Source organism: Cherax quadricarinatus, chromosome 86 (assembly GCF_038502225.1).
Source record: "Cherax quadricarinatus isolate ZL_2023a chromosome 86, ASM3850222v1, whole genome shotgun sequence".
Classification (NCBI taxonomy): Eukaryota; Metazoa; Arthropoda; class Malacostraca; order Decapoda; family Parastacidae; genus Cherax; species Cherax quadricarinatus.
The window spans coordinates 6,122,385-6,140,402 of NC_091377.1; the positions used below are offsets into that span (position 1 = coordinate 6,122,385).

Sequence of the window (18,018 nt, forward strand, 5' to 3'; positions counted from 1 at the left end):
TTAGCACAGGTAACCCTAATGGCCCACACTTTATCCTCAACAGCAGATCAGATATCACATCTCCCACACTTGCTACCATAAGTCTTACACTTGACTAATTACCCATAAAATCACTACTGTAAGAGATGTAAAGAAACTGCTTCATTTTCTCCACTTGTACACTAACTGCCCCTTACAGAAATGTGGTAAGCCTTCCACAACTGTAGCATGCTATTAACCACAATTAGATAAATTTATATTAATTTCATCAGCAACCTATCAACTCTTAGTATTCATTATATACATTAGAGATATACTATTGGATTGGTTGCTAACAACAACTAATGAGCCCTGTTTTTAACAGGTTGCACAGTGACACTGGCAAAGTTTCATGGGCAAGAAATTCCAGTTGGTGGAATAATGTGAGTGAGGAGTTACATGTGCTGGCCTGGTTGACCTTTGAAGGTACAAGGGAGTTTGGATTTTACTGGATGCTCTAGTAAAAACTAGAAGGTATGTTTAATGTAAGATGACATTATGAGTGGTAGTGCATGATAAAACATTAGCATGAAATTCCTGGAGTATCTTGATGACCAGGCAGACTAAAGCAATCTGCCTGCTAGTATGTATGCTTATTTGTCATCAAGATGCCAGTATATTTTATGTGATGAAATTTAATTGGACAGTAGTTGCTTCATTTGCTTTATTTATCATCAATGCTACATATTTTTTACATAATTATAAATTGCCGACATTTTCCTTCATTGTTTACATACATGCCTCTAATGATAGGTTTGGTTGATGTGTCTGTCTTTTTTTCTTATATAAATTATTCTCCATTACAGTTAATGACACAAATGTCCATTCTTACTATGTGGATCAAGTTACAAGACAAAACACAGGACTCCAGCATGTTTACAAATGAAATACAGGTATGTATTTATTGTATTCATACCCCAGACAATAAATACTCTTTATCCCATTCACTAATATTTTACAGAATTAATTATCCACCACCATGTGTCTATCAGTTTTTATTTGTCCCATTAAGAAAATATTATAGCCCACATAACTTCCAAACAGCTCATAGGACTAGATGTATATACCTGTTCCTTCTCATTAATTTTAGGGAATTTTCTACGACATACAAAATCTTAATTTAGGAAAATAGGAATAGGTTAACCAAGGGAAAGTGGAGAAAAATCCTTCTTCCATAAGTCATGCATGTTGTATGAGGTAACTCAGATGCTAGGAGCAAGGGGCTAGTAACTCCTTTTCCTGTATAAAGTACTAAATGAAAAAAAGAAAAACTACCATTTCTTCTTTTTTGAGTCATCCTGCCTCAGTGGGAGATGGCCAGTGTGTTAAAAAAGAGTAGGTTAATTGATGATAATGTCCAAACTAATGTGTTTCAATGAACTTTTGACAAAAGATGATTGTTGATAAACTGTCTCTTACATCCTAGTTTGTAAAACAAATGGCCTTCTCATAACACAATAAGTACTAGTCTCCCCTTCTCTATTCAATAAATGACTCTTGAGCAGTACTCTAGCTGCCCTTACTGTTGACCTGCTGACCCTCATGATGCAACCCATCCTCCAGTTTTGGCAGCCACTTTCACATCAAACTGCCATATGTATATTTCTGCATAATTACCTGGCAATGACAAAGTTATTAAAGACAGGTGGCTTATGTCTGGCACCATGGAGCACATGTGCAAATTTGGTTCATGCATTATTTACACACCTGCTAACAACTGTGGAGGATGGATTACATAATGCCTTTAAACACCTATAACAGGATGCTTGGTTAATTTTCACTTTTCCTTTGTTACTTGATTTTTGTGACTTCTCTGAGTACACATGAAGTAAAATAATTTAGAATAGCTATTAATTTCATATTTAAGTCATTATTTCTTTTAATTTGATGAATATTACATGAAATGATAACCTATTATGACCGTATAATATCTAACCTTTACTACAGTATCATGCTGTTAAAGAGAACATACATTCACAGAGGTACTACACTTTGACAGTACTGTAATTTCATAGGATTAGTTAGGACTGCATGTTTGATTAAAATAAATTCCCCGCCACTGGCTAAACGTTAATATTATATATGAATGTATACAAGTTAACCATTATTATAGCTGCAGGTCTATCATTAATGCTTTATTGATCTTTTGACTACATGGTGTACAAGAGAGTTACTCTATCATGTCTAACACAACAGTCTATAAATGTCTCAGTACAGTATATTTAAATTATCAATGCTGCTAAAAATATATTTCCTAAGACAACACTGCTGATATAGGGGGTACAAAAATGGACAACAGGGAGGAAGGAATTGGGAAAAGGAATGAGGATGGAAGTGGGAGGAAAAGAATGGGGAGACAAGGATTAGAGATGGAGGTTGGGAGCAGAAAAGGGTGAGGAAGAATGGTATAAGATACCAACACAGTGATAAAATAGAGACACATGCAATATAATGTGATCTTTCATGGACAAGGTTTTTGCCCTCAGTGGGATTCAAGTCATCAACAGATAAACCTGAAGAGAGAGAGAGAGCATGCATATATAGGGAGCACAGTGAGGTGAAGGGATAGGTGGTGGGTGTAGGGTCTGCCTGGCTTTGGTTGGTCTAATGCAGTGCTTCACTGAACTAAGTGGGAAAACTATTCTAGGAGCTTCCTGGCAAGGGGCTCAGCTATGTTGTAGAAGTTTTTCTGGTTACAATTGTTGGATATGCTAATGCATGCTGATTCTCTTCCTCTGGGTGTCTTCTTCTTTGACAACGAGTAGTGGGAGTTTTGATGAAAAATGCAGGTGTGATGAATGGTTTTGAAAACTGACAAGTTGAAGAATTGAGACACTTATGCAATATATGGGAATCTTTATTGAAACATTTTGCCACACAGTGGCTTCATCAGTCCAATACAAAGCAGGAAGGTATAAGGAGAGGATGAGTTTGAGGTAATCCGTCCCTCAGCCTGGAATTGATGTGTTCAGTCCATCACACTTGTAGGAAGTACAGCATAGGGCTAGAGAGGTGGCTCATATGCTGCAGTCAGGCGAGTCAAAGCAGGAGGAGGTGGGATCACAGTGGGACCATCCACTAGTGTAAGTAGGTCTTCGTCCAAAAGTTGGACAAGTGTTGAAGAATTCTTTGTATCAAGATCCCATGATGCTGTGGTGTCTGATGGATGTGATAAATGGTTTTGAAAACCGGCAAGTTGAAATGTCTCAATTCTTCAACCTGTTGGTTTTCAAAACCATTCATTATATCTGTCAGACACTGCAACATCATGGGATCAAAGAATTCTTCAACACTTGTCCAACCTTTGGATGAAAACCTGCTTACACTAGTGGATGGTCCCACTGTGATCCCACCGCCTCCTGCTTTGACTCGCCTGACTGCAGTATATAAGCCACCTCTCTGGCCTTATGCTGTACTTCCTACAAGAGTGAACTAAACACATCGATTCCAGGCTGAGGGACTGATTACCTCAAACTCCTCCTCTCCATATACCTTCCTGCTTTGTACTGGACGAATGAAGCCAGTGTGTGGCGAAATGTTTCTTCAATAAAGATTCCCATATGTTGCACAAGTGTCTCAATTCTTCAAAAACGCAGGTGTTCAGATCATCACTTATGCTGGCATATTAATGTTCAGAAATGCATTCATATATTTGTTACAGTTGTTGCATGGGATTGTGTATACTCCTGCAGTGATTGAGGTTTTTGCACTGTCCTTTTCTGTAGTGGTGGTTATAGCCAAAAGCATTGGCAAATTGATGTTATATGTACAACATCTGCAATCTATGACAAAATGAAGTTTAGTGAAGATTTGTTTGATGAAACAGCATTCCTCTAGAAATTCACTACTGTAGATACAAAGAGTACATAGGAAAAAGCCTACGATGACTTGATGTTTGGTCTTAGTGTCATGTTGTGAGTGAATGCAGCAGATCATGTTGGTGGGTTTGCTGTAGACTTTGAACCTTGGCTCATGGGCCACTTTGCACAATAGGAAATCTAGGAAAGGGAGTGTATCATTGCCTTCCTTTTTGGGTGTAAATTTAATAAAAGGGTCAACTAGTTGTATTGAGCTATGATGAATTTGTTGTCAACATAGCAAAACCAGATGACTAAGGAAGGGGATGATGGAGGAATGGTTTTCCTCCACCATACTCAGTCATTTGGTTTTGCTTTCTTTATGACATACGCATCATACTTCTAGGAGAGATTCAACATTCATACCATACCCCCGGCCGGGATTGAACCCGCGGTCATAGAGTCTCAAAACTCCAGCCCGTCGCGTTAGCCACTAGACCAGCTAGCCACAATAAGATTCATCTAACTAGGTATATTTCTACACCTATGGTGTAGAAATACACCTATGGTGTAGAAATATACCTAGTTGGATGAATCTTATTGTGGCTAGCTGGTCTAGTGGCTAACGCGACGGGCTGGAGTTTTGAGACTCTATGACCGCGGGTTCAATCCCGGCCGGGGGTATGGTTTGTTTGCAATCGTGTCATTATGATTTCTTGAGTCATGTTGACGGCAGTGAAGGGACTTGAGCTAGAGTTCGTCATAGCCACGCTAGCTGGAGATTCGTCTGTAAAAATTTGCATTTGTGGTCACAGTGGTGCCTGTGCTAACCTTCCTATGGTGTAGAAATATACCTAGTTGGATGAATCTTATTGTGGCTAGCTGGTCTAGTGGCTAACGCGACGGGCTGGAGTTTTGAGACTCTGACCGCGGGTTCAATCCCGGCCGGGGGTATGGTTTGTTTGCAATCGTGTCATTACGATTTCTTGAGTTCAACATTCATACCCTCCAACACAGATCAAATCAGGTTCGAGCCTTCCATTTGATTTACACCCAAAAAAAAGTCAAAAGAAAACTCCTTTTCCTTGATGCTCTACTGTGCAAATCAGACCATGAGCTAGGGTTCAAAGGGTAAAGTAAACCTATCAAACAACACAATCTATTCTGCTTCCACTCAACATAACACCAAGACCAAACATAGTCATCTCGGGTTTCTTCCTAGGTGTTCTCTGCAGTAACGAAATCCTAGAAGAATGCTCTTTCATCAAATAAATCTTCACTAAACTTCATTTCATCAGCCAGACAAGACACCACCAAAAAATATACAGTCATCCTAAGAACTCTGTTAGCTCACACATCTCTAAATACTCCCTCCAATACAAAATTACAAGGTCACCAGAAAAGGACATCAATAAAACTAAACCACTGTAGGAGAATATGCAATCCTGTGCAACAAGTGTGACATATACATGTAGGTGAAACATCTAAAGACCTCCACATATGCATTTCTGAACACCAATACATCAGCAGAAGTGATGATTTGTACAATGCCTGTGTTTTACACCAAAACTTCCACAGACAATTAACAACAAGTGTGCACAATTTACTGTCAAGGAAGAAGATACCCAGACACAGAGAATCAGCATGCATCAACATGTCCAACAATTTCAATCAACTGCCTCTACAACAGAGCAGAGTCCCTTGCCAGGAAGCTTCTAAATCAAAATATTTTATCCACATAGTGACAGTTTAGTGAAGCAATACATTAGACCAACTGACCAAAGCCAGGCAGACCCTACACCCACCACATAACCTGTACCTTACCTGTTTATTCACCTCACTGTGCTCTCTGTATATGCTCACCCACCCTTTTCAGGTTTATCTGTTTGTGACTTGATAAGCCCCACTGTGTGGACAAAACATTGTCAATAAAGGATCATGTCATACTGCATTTCTCTCTCTTTTACAACTAAGGAGAAAGAGAAAATATATGGAGAAAAGAGGGGACAGAAAAAATTGGAGGAAGGAAATACATGGCACAGCCAACATGTGGAAAAGACAAACGATTTGCAGAGAGAAACTTTAGGGATGATTCTCCTGTAAAAGAGACTTCTTCACTCAGTACACAGAGACAATGTCTTCTTAGTAAACACCAAAACTGCACAGTTATATTCTCATACTCATCAACATATTTTATCATTGATTTTCTCTTGTATTTTATGTACAGATTAGCAGTTTTTAGGCATTTGAATTTGTATTTTGTCCAGCTGGGTATCCTTTCTGGACATCAAGTGTGTAGGATTGTCCATGTGTGATGCAGGCATTCATGTTGTGAGTATACTTAATGGTGTTCCTACAGTGTGATCTGTAGGTTGCAGGTTTTTTCATGTGTTTCTGGTCATAGGCATGGCATGGTATGATGTAGACACTGTAATCTGTAATCCTAGGCACATCTTTGATGGTGCTTAATGTGATGGTCACACTTACGTTGAACTTGGAGTGTGATATATCCTGTGGTATACTGTGATATACTGGTGAAATGAAGATTTTGTGAGTTTGACCCTGCAGTTATGGATGATGTGGAAAACTTTGGTGTCTAGATGTCTTTTAAAATGCTATGCTCTTTAAAATATTCTGGGCTACATATTTTGTAGGCACATAAGAACATTTTTGTGAGTGTACTACACTTGGTTCTTTGTGGGGTTTATGTCATACTATGCAGTGCCTGTAACCAGAAACACATGGGAAAGACCTGCAGCCTAAAGATCAGACTGCAGGAACACACTAAGTGGTACAGGACTCGCAGCATGATCAAGGCATGCATCACACAGGAACAAGACCTCACACCTGATATCCAGGAAAGATGCCCAGCTGATCATAATGACAATATGATGTAGACACCTGGAAACTGTGGTCATCTATATACAAAATGCAATCCAACAAAATCAATAAGCTTTCAGTTTAGCCAAATGTTTAGTCCAACTTCTTTTACATAAAGACGTTACCAACAGCATGCACAAGGACCAGTAGTTTTGTAGTGCCATATTACATGCTGCTTTGCCCTCACTGACCTGGTCATTCACCTGACTGTGATTATATAAGTACATTTGTTGTCCATACCTCTGTATTGAGCAAAGAAGCTTTTTTTTTTTAAACCTTAGAAACATCCCAGTAAAGTTCCTCTCTGCAAATTGCATCTATCTTTTCTCAAGGGAGAGGGGATGATGGAAGAATTGATAAAAAGGGAATGATAGAGAAAGGCAGTAAAAAAGGAAGATAATGGGAGACATAAAAGGAAGAAAACATGCATCAGACTGAACAGTATCGGAGGCTGAACCCCAACTTACTCGTGCTGTGTGAGTGGCACACACCATAGGAAGAGACCTAAAGACAGATTATTGATTACTGAAACACTCATGATGGTCTCACTAAAAATAATCCATGTAAGTTTGGCAATACTGCATTATACTTAATCTATATCACCTGAATTTTAGTTTTAAGTACTACATTCATTCACATCAACATTATGAACCCTCTACCCAGCTAAACTCTGATGTAAAGATTGAGGCCATATGTATCAGCTGCTGCCACCTACCAGTGCATATGTATGGTTCTTTAATTGCTCTGTATTTTTAAGTTTAATAATAAATAATGCAAATTTTTATATATTTTGTCAACAGAAGGTCTCATAAATATATAGAAAGGAATGGGAAATATGGCATAAGTTAATAAAAACAGCTTCATTTAATCAGGTCACAGAAGCACAGCATATTATAATGTGGATGAGTTAAGTAACCAGCACAGTAAATGAGCAGCTTCTAAGCCACCATTTCAGAACAGGTTACCTTGCTATAAATGTCATCTGTATAATTTTCAGACTATCAAATTTTTCATGCATTAAGTCCTGAGCCCTTATGTGATACTATACTCCAGTAAGATCTCTGTATAAGGAAATACTGATGACCAAGAACACACAGGAAACAGTTAATGATAATTGGCCCATACAAAAGAAAAAGAGAATAATAACTAGAACAAGGAAACAAGACAAGTAATGTTAAATAATGCCCTATAATCTAAACATAATTAATCTTACAATAAACAGTGACTATTCATGCTTAAAAAATAACCTGATAAGACTCAAAATAAGAAGCATGCATATGGAATAAACATCAAAGTATGATTAATATGTTAAATATCAATATAGGATTGATATGGAGAGAAAATCAAAGTACACAAGGATATCAGAGAGCAAGAATATTTTGTTAAAAAAATTACTCATAAATGTATTCAAATGAATAAAATTCCTAAATGATATGCTCATTGGCAATAAAACTATTTCAGATAAGAAAATTGTCCAGAAACTTGAGACTTGCATACCAACAGGCATGTATAGACCATATCTTCCCTAACTGTAAGAGAGCTGGAAGCTACCATACAGACAGGAAAGACTGAATAGAATGCAGAGGGTAATGGTACGATAGGTGCCAAAGTGGGCATAGATAATGAGAAATACTGAAAGATCAGTGGTTGATTTTCTGTTGTTCTTGATATGCATCAATGACCTGGAAGAAGCTGAATCACCTATATCACTAATTCATGAGGGAGATACCTAAAGAGGGCAGTGAATGGCACTTGGATGACCTTTAATAAGCTACAAACATAGTCAGCAAGGTGGTTATTTGAATACATTTGCAAATGTAAATGAGAATAAGAGTGAGATGTGATACAAGCATACCACTAGAAGTACATGTCATATGTCATTGAACTTATATAACTGATAACTTGTGAAGTGTGTTCAAGAACCTTTGCAAAGATTCATTTAGGATTATGCATAACTTTAGTTTGGCCAAATTTGGAGCTGGTGGTGCCAGCATGTAGCCTGTGCCTGATCAACACTAACAGTTTACTGAGCAGATATAATTGGGCCTTGAGGTGCAGTAATTAGTAAAGTTGACTGATAAAGAGTTAAGAGGTGGCAAAGAACTATGACTCGACCTGTGAACACAACTAGAAGAGTACATCATACTGAAATTTTATTACGATGTAGTGTTAGTATACAAATCAGATTGCAAGGTAACTTCATTAGAATCAGATCACCACTTTCCCACTAGTGTTAAAATGACATGCTCTGACTGCATCACTGAAACATCAAAATAATACGGTAAACTTGCTGAGATTGATATAAGATTTGTAATTTAATATTGTGGATAATCTGAATCTAGATAAATTGGACTTTACTGTACAGACAGGCCCCACTTTACATTGTTTCACTTTACAGCATTATTGCTAATGTAAGAGTTTTCAATAATACTCATTCTTCATTTATTCAGACTTCCAATCAATAAATTCACGACTCACTAATAGCTAAGGACAAAAATATTTTAGGGTAAGTAATGTAGTAAGTAAGGTAGTAGGATGGTAAACAGCAACCACCCAGGGAGGTATTACCGTCCTGCTAAGTGAATGTAAAACAAAAGCCTGTAATTGTTTTACATGGTGGTAGGATTGCTGGTGTTTTTTTTTTGTCTGTCTCATAAATATGCAAGATTACAGGTATGTCTTGCTACTTCTACTTACACTTAGGTCACTACACATAAATGTACACGTTTATTTATACACACACATCTGAGTTTTCTTTGATTTTATCTTAATAGTTCTTGGTCTTATTACTTTTCCTTTTATATCCATGGGGAAGTGGAATAAGAATCTTTCCATGCGTGTTGTAAAAGTCAACTAAAATGCCGGGAACAATGGGCTAGTAACCCCTTTTCCTATAAAGATTACTAAAAAGAAGAAAACTGTCAAAGTGGGAAGTCTGAATGTGCGTGGATGTTGTGCAAATGATAAGAAAGAGATGATTGTGGATGTTATGAATGAGAAGAAGCTGGATGTCCTGGCTTTAAGTGAAACAAAGCTGAAGGGGGTGGGAGAGTTTCAGTGGAGAGGAATAAATGGGATTAGGTCAGGGGTTTCAAATAGAGCTAGAGCTAAAGAAGGAGTAGCAATAATGTTGAAAGATAAGATATGGCAGGAAAAGAGGGACTATAAATGTATTAATTCAAGGATGATGTGGAGTAAAATAAAGGTTGGATGTGAAAAGTGGGTTAAAGTAAGTGTATATGCACCTGGGGAAGAGAGAAGTGTAGAGGAGAGAGATTTTGGGAAATGTTGAGTGAATGCGTGGGGAGTTTTGAACCAAGTGTGAGACTACTTGTGGTTGGGGATTTCAATGCTAAAGTGGGTAAAAATGTTGTGGAGGGAGTAGTAGGTAAATTTGGGGTGCCAGGGGTAAATGTAAATGGGTAGCCTATAATTGAGCTATGTGTAGAAAGAGATTTGGTAATAAGTAATACATATTTTATGAAAAAGAGGATAAATAAATATACAAGGTATGATGTAGCACGTAATGAAAGTAGTTTGTTAGATTATGTATTGGTGGATAAAAGGTTGATTTGTAGGCTCCAGGATGTACATGTTTATAGAGGGGCAACTGATATATCGGATCATTATTTAGTTGTAGCTACAGTTTGAGTAAGAGGTAGATGGGAAAAGAGGAAGGTGGCAACAACAAGTAAGAGGGAGGTGAAAGTGTATAAACTAAGGGAGGAGGAAGTTCGGGAGAGATACAAGCGACTATTGGCAGAAAGGTGGGCTAGTGCAAAGATGAGTAGTGGGGGGGTTGAGGAGGGTTGGAATATTATTATTATAATCAAGGGGGAAGCACTAAACCTGTAGGATTATACAGCGCCTATGGGGGGATGGAAGGCATTCAGGCTTAATTCAGGGAACTGGAGCACAGATCCAATTCCCTAGATCAAGAGCCCCTCACCAGCATCAAGGAGCCTTCCTTGAGGGGAGAGGAGGGTTGGAATAGTTTTAAAAATGCAGTATTAGAATGTGGGGCAGAAGTTTGTGGTTATAGGAGGGTGGGGGCAGGAGGAAAGAGGAGTGATTGGTGGAATGATGAAGTAAAGGGTGTGATAAAAGAGAAAAAGGTAGCTTATGAGAGGTTTTTACAAAGCAGAAGTGTTATAAGAAGAGCAGAGTATATGGAGAGTAAAAGAAAGGTGAAGAGAGTGGTGAGAGAGTGCAAAAGGAGAGCAGATGATAGAGTGGGAGAGGCACTGTCAAGAAATTTTAATGAAAAAATAAAAAAAAAAAAAAATTTTGGAGTGAGTTAAACAAGTTAAGAAAGCCTAGGGAAAGTATGGATTTGTCAGTTAAAAACAGAGTAGGGGAGTTAGTAGATGGGGAGAGGGAGGCATTAGGTAGATGGCAAGAATATTTTGAGGAACTTTTAAATGTTGAGGAAGAAAGGGAGGCGGTAATTTCATGCACTGGCCAGGGAGGTATACCATCTTTTAGGAGTGAAGAAGAGCAGAATGTAAGTGTGGTGGAGGTACGTGAGGCATTACGTAGAATGAAAGGGGGTAAAGCAGCTGGAACTGATGGGATCATGACAGAAATGTTAAAAGCAGGGGGGGATATAGTGTTGGAGTGGTTGGTACTTTTATTTAATAAATGTATGAAAGAGGGGAAGGTACCTAGGGATTGGCAGAGAGCATGTATAGTCCCTTTATATAAAGGGAAAGGGGACAAAAGAGAATGTAAAAATTATAGAGGAATAAGTTTACCGAGTATACCAGGAAAAGTATACGGTAGGGTTATAATTGAAAGAATTAAAGGTAAGACAGAATGTAGGATTGCAGATGAGCAGGGAGGCTTCAGAGTGGGTAGGGGATGTGTAGATCAAGTGTTTACATTGAAGCATATATGTGAACAGTATTTAGATAAAGGAAGGGAAGATTTTATTGCATTTATGGATTTAGAAAAGGCATATAATAGAGTGGATAGAGGAGCAATGTGGCAGATGTTGCAAGTATATGGAATAGGTGGTAAGTTACTAAATGCTGTAAAGAGCTTTTATGAGGATAGTGAGGCTCAGGTTAGGGTGTGTAGAAGAGAGGGAGAATACTTCCCGGTAAAAGTAGGTCTTAGACAGGGATGTGTAATGTCACCATGGTTGTTTAATATATTTATAGATGGGGTTGTAAAAGAAGTAAATGCTAGGGTGTTCGGGAGAGGGGTGGGATTAAATTATGAGGAATCAAATTCAAAATGGGAATTGACACAGTTACTTTTTGCTGATGATACTGTGCTTATGGGAGATTCTAAAGAAAAATTACAAAGGCTAGTGGATGAGTTTGAGAATGTGTGTAAAGGTAGAAAGCTGAAAGTGAACATAGAAAAGAGTAAGGTGATGAGGGTATCAAATGATTTAGATAAAGAAAAATTGGATATCAAATTGGGGAGGAGGAGTATGGAAGAAGTGAATGTTTTCAGATACTTGGGAGTTGACGTGTCGGCGGATGGATTTATGAAGGATGAGGTTAATCATAGAATTGATGAGGGAAAAAAGGTGAGTGGTGCGTTGAGGTATATGTGGAGTCAAAAAACGTTATCTATAGAGGCAAAGAAGGGAATGTATGAAAGTATAGTAGTACCAACACTCTTATATGGATGTGAAGCTTGGGTGGTAAATGCAGCAGCGAGGAGACGGTTGGAGGCAGTGGAGATGTCCTGTCTAAGGGCAATGTGTGGTGTAAATATTATGCAGAAAATTCGTAGTGTGGAAATTAGGAGAAGGTGTGGAGTTAATAAAAGCATTAGTCAGAGGGCAGAAGAGGGGTTGTTGAGGTGGTTTGGTCATTTAGAGAGAATGGATCAAAGTAGAATGACATGGAAAGCATATAAATGTATAGGGGAAGGAAGGAGGGGTAGGGGTCGTCCTCGAAAGGGTTGGAAAGAGGGGGTAAAGGAGGTTTTGTGGGCGAGGGGCTTGGATTTCCAGCAAGCGTGCATGAGCATGTTAGATAGGAGTGAATGGAGACGAATGATACTTGGGACCTGACGATCTGTTGGAGTGTGAGCAGGGTAATATTTAGTGAAGGGATTCAGGGAAACCGGTTATTTTCATATAGTCGGACTTGAGTCCTGGAAATGGGAAGTACAATGCCTGCACTCTAAAGGAGGGGTTTGGGATATTAGCAGTTTGGAGGGATATGTTGTGTATCTTTATACGTATATGCTTCTAAACTGTTGTGTTCTGAGCACCTCTGCAAAAACAGTGATTGTGTGTGAGTGGTTACCTGGAGGTTATTCCGGGGATCAACGCCCCCGCGGCCCGGTCCATGACCAGGCCTCCCGATGGATCAGGGCCTGATCAACTAGGCTGTTACTGCTGGCCGCACGCAGTCCAACGTACGAGCCACAGCCCGGCTGATCCGGCACTGACTTTAGGTATCTGTCCAGCTCTCTCTTGAAGGCAGCCAGGGGTTTATTGGCAATTCCCCTAATGCTTGATGGGAGGCTGTTGAACAGTTTTGGGCCCCGGACACTTATGGTGTTTTCCCTTAGTGTACCAATGGCGCCCCTACTTTATATTGGGGGCATTTTGCATCGCCTGCCCAGTCTTTTACTTTCGTAGGGAGTGATTTCTGTGTGCAGATTTGGGACTATTCCTTCCAAGATTTTCCAAGTGTAGATTATGATATATGAGGTGAAAGTGTTGAATGATGATGAAAGTATTTTCTTTTTGGGTCACCCTGCCTCGGTGGGAGACAGCCGACTTGTTGAAAAAAAAAGAAAAAAAAAGTAATGTGTGTACTGTATATGCACTTTTTAGGCCTACAGCTATTGGTTATTCAATATATGATATTGTAAACATGTTATCAGGCTTTTACATGCATTTGAAAGTGCAAAAAGGCTGTTTCACTGTACAGAGATTTTCACTTATACAGCAGGTTAGGTTCTGGGCTACAGCTGTAAAGTGGGATCTGCCTGTAATTGAAAAGCTAAAGTATTACTATAATAGCTGGGGTTTTCTCTATTTTTATTATTACAATCATAACTAAGTGTTAAAGTGTCATATGGGGTTTTCTTTACAAAATGTTTCTCTGTAATCAAACTTTGCTTAATCTTTCACTGATATGAAAATTCCTATCTAGGTCATGAAAATGAAAGAAATATAAGACTAAGCAAAGATTGATATGACTAGTGGTGGTGCAGACTACACTAGCTTACCGAGTCGTGCAGGGTGAAGACAGGACTAGGGTCATCCTCATGGTCATCAGATGCATGCAGGTACATAGGATTGGTCATCTCCACTGTGCCACCATTCTCCTCTAAACGTACATGACTAATGCCCTTTGCTCGTTGATGCTGCCACAGCCATGCAACAACAACTGCTACCACCAACACCACAATCTGGAAAATTATATATGCTAAAGAGGGAAATATTTTATGCAGTGTTCCTCAAAATTTGCAAATATTTATAATTACAAAAGTTGTCAGTTTCCCTATTTTAAAAAGGTTGAAAAGACTTTTAAACAGGCAAGACCAGGATGTGTATGGAGTAGTTAACTCCATACACAAATTTATATGTAAATATTGTAATATATGACAAAAACCACGCAGTTCAAGAAATATCTCGTGGCTCATTTTGCTTTAAAATTTCACATTCTTCTCAATAACTCATGTACTTCATATTACTGATCCTTCCTAATTCCTCTTCTCTGAAAATTTGACTTTTGAATATAAAATTCCAGTAATTCATGTTTATTTCCCATCACAGTAATTTAATTGTCCATAAGAATTAATTAGCCTTTCTACAGAGCTATCAAAAATAATGGAACTAATATAAAAGATTAGGGGTCCCTATTAAAATATCACATATACGTATATTTTTTTTTTTTTAACAAGTCGGCATAAGACATCATTATATTTCCACATATACATGTGTATGAGAAAACAAAAGCAAAATAAAGGCTATACTCACAGCAACAAAGACACCTATGATGACAGTAGCAGTGTTGGGTGCTATGTTCTCCACCTTGTTTGCCGTGATATTTTCTTGTGTCTCACAGCGGGAGCCAATGTAGCCTTCAAGACAACTGTGAAAACATTGAGATTGAAGAAATATGCAAGTTGAAATTAAAGCACTAATTCTAAACAATGAGACTTTTTGAACTAGTTTTTATTCCATTTACTTTATCTGTCTGAGAAAAATTGAGAATATATCCCATAGTTTATTTTCACAGAATGGCTCACTATTGTCTCACAAAGACTCCAGAGTACGTGTCTGACAGACACTCCCAGAGTATGTCTCTCAAAGACTCCCAGAGTTGTGTGTTGTTACTGGGATGGACAGTATAAGCTGGCTTAAATAGACTCATGAGAACACACATTAGGACATATTACCAAGATTTATACTATAGTATAAGCTGAATGTCATTTAAATTTTTTTAAATTATTACTTGTATTATACTTTTCCATCATTACAAGATGATATAAATTTATAATACATTATAGACTGCCATGTTTGCTTTGATGCAAATACGGCAGTCATCCACAGCAGAAAACCAATGAGGCAGTATACACAAACATCAACACATAGGAAAATGAAACTTATGACAATGACATTTTGGATCAAAACTTCATCATGAGTTTTATTCACTTATGTGCAGGTATTTGTGTACTGTTCCAGTCATGGTATTGTGCCTTTTTATTCTTCAATGAGAAGGTGTCTGGGCATAACCACTGGACAGGTGGATCCTCAACTTGATACTAGTACCATGCCTTTGGGGAGGCTACAATATCCTTTTTATCATCATTATTATATTATTGCTTTACTTATATTTGTTAGTGTTATTACATGTTTATATTTAATAAACTCACATGCAAGTAGGCTGTAGAGAAGGATCAGGATTAAGACTGCAAACTCCACCATTGAAACACCAACTCTCCTTACACACTGCTCGTACACCACAGTTTTCACCAGTCCAATCACGGCTACAATAGCATGTAGGTACCCCTGAATTTATCTGCAATATTTCAAAAATATTTAAAGCTGTACACTAGTAAAAAAAAAAATCAATATTTTTTTATCTTTGAAACAATATTAAAATTTAGGTGATGTAATGCAAAGTTATTAGATATGACAGCACTGTATAATAATCTATTTATTCAGTAACTTAGATACATGCTTCTTATAGTGTAAGAATACAAAACACTGGACAATGCGTCATAAGTAAGGTCCCATGAAGACTAACCTCATCATTATGGATAAACTATCACCATCCAGCACTTAGCATAACACAGTAATATTTCAGGAAAGATATAAATTATGCCACATACATTGTCTCACTGGAGAAAGAGGCTAGTAACTCCTCCTCCTGTATAAATTACTAAATGTAAAAGGAATAACTTTTGTTTTTCTTTTCAGATCACCCTGCCTTGAAGGGAGATGGCTGGTGTATTGAAAAAAATCATAAACAAACCATCAATAATTCATGTTTTAGGAAGACCAGTAATAGCAATGTCTGACAAATAAAACAAAACTATAGTCACTATCATATGTACTTTCCAGACCAGCAATGAATACAACCTAAACTCTATCTTCTAATGCAATATATTATGATACAGAATTATAATTATAATACCTTGGGCAGTACCTTGCCCAAGATATTGTGCATACTATGAACTCCCAATTGATACTATTACTATATGATACAGTTTTGTTAACTTTATGTAGTGTTTAAATCTGCAATGTGGAATTTCTTTTTTTTTTTTAAAAGAAAGTAAGACTTGTACATAATTAAACTTCAACACTCATAACTTCATTTTTGCCCTCGTCTACCCATACCTCACATGTGGAATCAGCGCACTGGGAATCCACTTCAGCAACTCTCAGAACAATCACAAACTCTAATTATAGGCAATACAACAGTTTCTAATTTTAACAAATGTTTTGTTGTTAAATAAGTGTACTAATCAACCTTCTCCAATCTGCTAATTGCCAGTGCTAATTTTTGGTGAATACTCTGTAAATTATTCTGTAACTTATTTTTAATTCCCAAACAATTCTTTGTATTAGATCTCCATGTACAGCTTCACAACTATGTAGCCTGAGTTAAGCAGCTTTATTCCTAGCCTAAATTTTCCCTAAATGATGTTCACATACTAAAGGCTTTCAATTTATTGTACCTTTGTTGTAAAATTCAAATAAACTTGTTTGTTTGCTTTTAAATCATATTTTCTCTATACACACTAACCTAAAAAAATATTTGGTAGAATACTAAACATTACTATATTCTCAGCAATACTTTTTGTATTTACTCCAAGTAAAATTATTTTCACAATGAAAAAACAGAAAGTATATATATTACCTGACAGACACCCCCATGTAGGCAGTTAAGGCTTGAACATGAAGGATCACTGGGTGTGGCCAATATATTACACCTGCTACCTATGTATTCCACAGGACACTTGCATAACTGCTTGTCATCAACATTAACACATGTTCCACCATTTTTACAAAAATTAGAAAGACAAGATCCTGTACTTGGGATAGCTTCATCACACCGCAGGCCAGTGTAACCTTCCTCACAGTCGCATACAGGTCCATCCTCAGTAATGCGGCATGTACCCTAATGACAATAGCATTCATTGGGATTAATATTGTACAGCTATACATTGGTAGTATTTTTGTTATGCCTAAACATCGCAGTTTTTAACAATTCAATATTTAGTATATTGTAAGACAAGAACAGGGTAATATTTAGTGAAGGGATTCAGGGAAACCGGTTATTTTTATATAGCCGGACTTGAGTCCTGGAAATGGGAAGTACAATGAGTGCACTTTAAAGGAGGGGTTTGGGATATTGGCAGTTTGGAGGGATATGTTGTGTGTCTTTATATGTACAGGTCTCCCTCAACATTCGCGAGGGTTAGGGGATCAAGAGTCTCGCGAATGTTGAAAAACCGTGAATGTTTGGTGCCCCAATATATTGTAGGGAAATATATTACAATACTGCTTCCTTAACTTGTTGAACCATGAATAATCATAAAATACATGAAAACGTCATAAATTGTACTAAATATATACATGTTATGCTTTAATAACGTATGTTATTTAATAACATGTATGTTATTAAATAAAACAGACTCCACCACTGCGAGTCCCTACTACCCTCCCTCCGACCCCCACAACTGGCAGCCAGCCCTCCCACCACTCAGTGAGTTGAGTGTTTTGTTTGTTCATTATTTGCTATTAAACTACAGAATAAATAATGTAAACTCATCCATGACTGCATATTGGAACGGCTATTAGGAAAGGTATTAGACGGTGACATCATGTGTTTAC

General features: G+C 37.7%; 1 protein-coding gene across 1 annotated transcript in view; it reads right to left on the reverse strand.

Moving 5' to 3' along the window:
* LOC138855255 (delta-like protein 4) overlaps positions 1-18,018 on the reverse strand; it is a 46,475-nt gene that overhangs the window by 9,737 nt on the left and 18,720 nt on the right. The window contains exons 3-6 of the mRNA XM_070103700.1: positions 17,042-17,302; positions 15,552-15,697; positions 14,653-14,767; positions 13,899-14,081 (exon numbers count right to left, since the gene is read on the reverse strand). Of these exons, the coding sequence (XP_069959801.1) occupies positions 13,899-14,081; positions 14,653-14,767; positions 15,552-15,697; positions 17,042-17,302 (705 nt within the window). The remainder of the gene's footprint in view (positions 1-13,898; positions 14,082-14,652; positions 14,768-15,551; positions 15,698-17,041; positions 17,303-18,018) is intronic.